This window comes from Ciona robusta, chromosome 1 (assembly GCF_009617815.1).
Source record: "Ciona robusta chromosome 1, ASM961781v2".
NCBI lineage: Eukaryota > Metazoa > Chordata > Ascidiacea > Phlebobranchia > Cionidae > Ciona > Ciona robusta.
Genome location: NC_143235.1, coordinates 14,970,614 through 14,977,148, shown reverse-complemented (window position 1 = coordinate 14,977,148; position 6,535 = coordinate 14,970,614). Strand labels below are relative to the sequence as shown.

General features: G+C 34.5%; 1 protein-coding gene across 1 annotated transcript; it reads right to left on the bottom strand.

The window, feature by feature from the left end:
• On the bottom strand, positions 1-5,215 carry LOC149743650 (solute carrier family 25 member 44-like). The gene is made up of 6 exons (XM_089874141.1): positions 4,985-5,215; positions 4,258-4,368; positions 3,600-3,680; positions 2,346-2,473; positions 1,725-2,043; positions 1-528 (listed from the first exon to the last, which is right to left on the bottom strand). Exons 1-6 carry the CDS (start codon positions 5,120-5,122, stop codon positions 262-264), a joined length of 1,044 nt encoding a protein of 347 aa, XP_089730267.1. The 5' UTR covers positions 5,123-5,215; the 3' UTR covers positions 1-261.
• Positions 5,216-6,535: the final 1,320 nt, after the last annotated feature.

The window sequence follows — 6,535 nt, the reverse complement described above, 5'->3', positions numbered from 1 at the left end:
TCGATACTGATGCCATTTATTTGAAATTAAGAAAAACACACCAAGTGCTTTTCACAGATTTGCATTAGGGGGTAAACATTAAAAAAATGATAAAATTAATTCAAGAATTGCAAATACCTGAGAGGTATTAATTACACGAAGGACTGGAGACAATAAATAAGAACACAGAATTACCTAAAACACACGCGCATGCGTTTGAATGTCTTTTCTAGTAAAGCTATCACAGTGAATTGAATTTTCAGTTCAATTTCATCAAAATGTTTATGATTTTTCCCGTTTTAACTCCTGTAGATCACCAGGAAAACCATAAGACAATCCATCTGTGCTCGCAATTGTTGCAAAGTCTGTCACATTCTTCTTTCTGCTGATTTTCTTGATGTATTCATAAGCCAGTATTATGACGCACGAATTAAATGATGATTGTATAATGCGAGCACTTAGACCTCTACAAAGACCTTTATAACCTTCCTTTTCAACAAGTGATTTATAAGTTGACCAAGCAGTTGCTCTTTCTCCTTTGCCATGAATCTGTAAACAAGGATATTGAAATAAATAAAGGCATAGGTAAATTTGGAAAAAATAAATCAAAGAGATAGGTGTCACAATTTTTTTTTTTGTTATTGGTGTAATGTTGCTGCTGGTCAAATATAGATAAACTTGATTGAATAATGTGGCGAATGGCTCTGCTTATTTGTATGTACACCTAACATCAGAGTAAAAGATGTTGTATGTAGGGATGCACATTACAGAATTTCGAATCCATGAGATTCGAATCCTTTTGTATTCGAATCTATTTACGGGATTCGGTATTCTGTTAAATGACGTCATTACATGTCATCTCATATACTATATTAACAATTTTTGAAACCTATTAATTTTGAAAAAAATATTTTTGTGTTTGTGGGACTTTCGAGAGTAAACGTTTCGTAACGTCTTTTCATAGCCTGCTATACGTTTCATGACGCAAAAACTACCCAATAGTACAATTTTTGATCATTTTACAACTCAAGATCCAACAAGGCTGTTATGAGAGGTCAATAAACTGACTTTTGTGGGTAAAATTTTTTTTTCCTATAAATATAAAAAGATTCGAAATTCTAGATTCGGAATTCTAGATTCGAATTAAAGTATTCTAGGATATCCTAGAATACCTAATTATTCTGTAATGTGCATCCCTAGTTGTATGCTTATACAGGGTTGTTAAACCATATGATGTCAACCAAAAATTGTAGAGGCACAGGCGCACCTAACATTCGAACTAATAAACATTTTAACACCCTATCATTTGGACTATTACCACAAATATATTCCTATTGTTTTTTAAGGATCCACTGGTCACCAGCTGGGAAAGGACCGCTTATTTGAGGATCAGTATAAAACTTAAGAACCTCAGGTTTAAAGGCATAAACAAAATAGAAATTAGAAATCCAATAGACCATTACAAGAAAAAAGATTAAAAGTTAAAATTTGCAAATTTTTGATTTAGTGGCAGAAACACTGGGTGAATGAATGAATGTAATTTACTTTATCCTCGTGGGCCGGAAAACGACAGTCGGTATCACACGGGTTTAAAACCTCGTGCCAGCTTACGAGTTACCATGTATGTTACTTTGTGGGTGATTATTTATTAAATGAAATTATTAAATGGTTAATACATGAAAGTCACAAATCCAACAGGTCAGAAAAACAGGGGATGAACAAGCATTTTATTCACATCCACACACCTGTAATTGATATCTTGTCCTGATAACATCCAGCGGGTTAGTTAATATGATGCCAGTTGTTGAACCAAGTAGACCAGCTGTTACTATACGCATGGGTTCACGCATTGAATGATCGGAATGAGGTAAGACGTCTTCAATTAGTTCAGAGTAAAGATAATAAAACAACCAATATAATGCGCTGTTGGTGCCATAGGTGAGAAGTGATACAAGGTAACCGCGGTACAAACCACGCAAACCTTCAGTATTCACTATTTGTTGAGAAATCCGAATCGATTGACCGATGAAATTTGGTTTGGATCGTCTAACCGCTTTAGGGTCCCTGGAGAAAAAGATAAAATTATGTGAAAAGTTAAATAACAATATATAGGAAAAGACAGTTGTTACAAATACGGGTGTTCTGTTTCATACGCCTAGTGCCAGCTTACAAGTTATGTAACTTGTTGAATGATTGTATTTATCTATAAATTTAGATAGGTTAAAGCAATTGTCGTTAAGGGTCTTGCCCAAGGTCACATACATCCACAATGGTAGCAGGGTAGAGCCTTGATCATGTATCCTCTGGTCTTAGGGACATACATACATTATTTAACTACCAATCCACATTCTTACTATGTAACTCACTTTGATTTGATATCAACAGTAGTCATCTTTTGTTGAGCTCCAAGTACTTGTTGATGTTGAGATATAACATCCACAGGAACCATGATGGTTTGTGATACAGTGGATGCTGCAAACCCACCGAGCAGATGCTGTGGGGATAAATATGTTATATTTAAAGGTGAAATGTATATCTGTTATTATACAATTGTCTGTTACATTTCTTTTCGGATCCTTAATGTATTTTTTACACAAGAATCGTTCAACTCTATGAGCACCAGATCAGGGTCAGATTAACGGAATTTAGTATAGTTAAGTTAATATAGGACAAGACGCTTATATAGAGAACATTAAGACGCCACTTACAGTTAAATGCCATAAATGCTGTTTTACAAAACAAGCGTAGTTTTTTGGAAAGTAACAATATATTATGCTTAAGCTTAACTATGATTGTTCCAAACCAGTGGTTACTAATGGATTGTCCAAACAGTCAGCCGTACAAGAAAAACAATCATTCTCCCACAAAGTTACACACGTGGCAACTCGTAATCAAGCACACGCAGAAGAAACTAGGGCACTGATTAACGTGTTAATGTCCTTCCATGCGAGGATAAATAAGTGACACTTAATCATGTATTACGGTCATAGGCGCCAAACTTTTATAATCATAGAGAGGTAGGAATAGTCAAACACACAATTTTTTGAAACAAATTTCACTTTATTGGTTGTAATGTTTACTCATTAATTCAATGTAAAAAAATCGGGAGAGACCTGCCTACCCTGCCACCCCAGGTTTGGTGAATATGATTATGGTACGATGTTATAATGTACATACAAGCTTTATGTATGTATATATATACATATACATTATACGTGTACCTTTAACATGAATGACAAACATCAAATATCAAAATTATAAACAGTCGTGGACTCATGGTCCTGACTAATAATCAATATAGTGTCAATTTGGTGAAGAAATTGTTGTATTATAATCAGCATATCACTGACGTACATCACATATACATACACAACATATTTATTGACTTATTCTAAAAAGTTTTAAAATTTTACTATATTCGTACATTTCCCTTTTTAAAACAATATATCTACCTTATCCTAATATACTTTTAGTGCACAGTGGCTAGAACATTATTTGCCCATAATAATGGCATATGAGTAAATTCATATAGACACCCATGTCACCTCACTTTATGACTTTAATATATTGTTTAATGTAACTATATATTAATATATCGATATATCATTAAAAACTTTTACCTGTACAGAAATATGTTGGTTACTAAACAGTTTTTCTTTACTTGCTTCATAAGTTGTAATGTAAAGCTGACCAGCTACAACCTAGAAGAAAAAACAAGGTTTCAAGGAGAGAAGATTAAAGAAGACAAATTAGGATTTTTTTTTTAAAGAGAACATAGGGATAATTTTTTCACCCAAAATTTGATAATAAAGAAATAACAATAAAAAACACCTTCAAATGGTGATACAGTGTCAGTGTTAGAAAGATTAAACTGTTACAGAATAATAAATAATATTTAATATTTACCATAGAACAAATACTTTAAAGTTGATTAATTAGCAAGAAAATATGCATGTGGCAAAACACCAATAGGCTGTTATAACATGGGAATTTATAATTGGTGCACAAAAGATCCTTGTCCATAAGATGCGACTTAACGTGCTTTCCTGAATGAATGAAATTTATTTCGTCTCTTCAGTCACGATAACGAAGAACAAGAGAGTTGGTAAAAAGCGAAAAGACGGGTAGTAACGGTAAAACAACAGTTGTTAAAACTTGCTTATTGATAAAAAAGAAAGAAATAATGTTTTATGAATGGTTAATCCCTGTAGTAAACCAATACTGCATGTTGTGAAGAAGTTAATAAAATATTCTTAAAAACTATAAATATCAACCTACTTGAAGAAGACTGATAGGGAACCCTTTATAGAAACCTCTGATTCCTTCTTTCTTTCCAATTTGTTTAAAGGCATCGAACAAACCTTTGTATGCTGTTTTACCTTCTTGTGCCTAAAGGGGAAAATATTCATTGTTAAACGGCATACCAAATGTTAAAAGTTAAAGGCAAAGTTGTATACTGTCCTATTATTTCTCCTGTAAAGGAATGGCGGCACTAGTAAAGAATCCTTCGGTACATAGCAGAATAGGCTGGTGGAAAGTGTTAGAGGTTGGTGGTTAGGGGATTAGCAAATAAGGTAGGGGAGGATTCTTTACTAGCACCGGAATGACACTTGATTTTTTTCCTTTATATCTTAAATTCAATAGACACTAAAGGTTTTTTTATTTTGCATGTGGTTAAAATTTATGGCAAATTTGTGTTTAAGCGCTTTGTTGTATTGTTTAAAACCTGAAAAAATAATACTTTATTTAATTTATTTAAATACTAAACCCAACGGTAACTAATGGGTCGTCCAAATTGTCAGCTATACAGAAAACAATCACCCACAAAGTAACATACATGGTAACTTGTAAGCGGGCACAAGGTGTTACCGTGTATCATTATCCCATGTATGGACCAGAACAGCCAGAGCAATTTTGTAATGCTACAGCATAAAGTATAATACTGTGCTACGTCATGTCGGCATATTAGAGTATGGCATAAGTCAACGAACATAAGTCAACGAACCTGCAATCTTGTTTTAATCAAATTCGCCGGGTAAATTGTAAAACGAAGTAGTCCACTCAAAATAAGACCGCTTGTGTAAAACTTCTTTTTGTCCAAGTCTTTCCATTCAATTATTTGAATGTTTTTCCCCTCTTTCATATTCGATTTCTTGCATAACACAATGTATGGGCTTAAAACCTGATAAAAACAAAGACACAGCGAACATTACGTTAATGTTATTACGAGTTTCCTGTGAAATTCATTGACGTTAGATCGGATGACACCAGCGTCACATCACAGTTCCTCAAAAGCGAAATATCGAATATTTTGGCGGATTCAGAGTCCGTGCTGCAAGTCCAGTGGTTGCTACACTATCTGGATAAGGATTACGGTATATGTGCCTTAAAATAAGATCTGTGTAAGTCAATACCAGGCGTTAGGTCTTAAGAAGTATATAATACGCCAGTCCTGATTTAGCACCGTGTGCGCGTGCGGCTACAGTATCAAACGCGCTTTAACATAGGCTTTTAACTCTAGTAGCTAGTACCCACTGTATAAAAGCGATAGATTTAACTTCAAAATATCGCAAATTAAAGTCTTTATAATAAACAATATTGTATTATCGACGCTGTGGTGAGATTCATGGTGTTTATGTTTTAGCTCCAAAAGCCCTGTCACAATTTCCCCTTGGTCTGTAAGGAACCATCTGTCTTATACGCCTTAGTCACGAGAACAGCCGAATTTTGTTTTGCAGCAACTAATTTTTTCTTGTTTTAAAATACTTCTGTTTTGTGTCTCGAACTCTCTTGTCCTTTCTTAATTCGTCTCGTCTCTTTATCGTGTGTTGTCAAATAAAGAACTCGATTATTTGTTTAGCTTGGTATGAGCTATTATTTAATCCATTGGGTAAGACGGAGTACAGCAGTGGAGTCAATGCGGAAACACACCCTGTACCACCCAACCAAACCCAGACACCAAGATGCTAAATGCGATAAAGCAGTAATACCGTTGATTCTGATTTTGCTGCGCGCAGCTTTGTTGGCTACATTATTAAGAGCGGAAATGTAGATGCAAAACAGCTGGTATCAAAGTAACATAGTCCGTGTATCGACATATTAGTATAGTAAGTATACGAACTCTGGCAACTTTATGGTCGTGAATTGAAAGCCCACTGAGAAATATAATCTAAACCAGTAACGAAGAACAAATTAATTAAAACAACAAAGAGGATTAGCAGCAAACCGCGAATATGCTTTGGGTAAAACTATAGCTGGGAAAAAGTATTAAAAAGCAGCTTGCCTGCTGATAAAACTAACGATGTGCAGTTAGACATAGAATAAAGAATCTAAAGTTTAAACTACAAATAAATAAAGACATCACACATAACATGACGTAATCAACTACGTCACAAGGTAGACGAACTATTATTTCGTAAAATATATTTAGCCCTAAAACTTCCAAGCAGAGTAACGGGACACAGGCGTTCTATTGTTGCTATCGTGCCGTCCACACGGAAGCAATAGGTTCGCATTAGTTGGTGCGGCTCAGTGAATACTTGGTCTATAGGTTTAG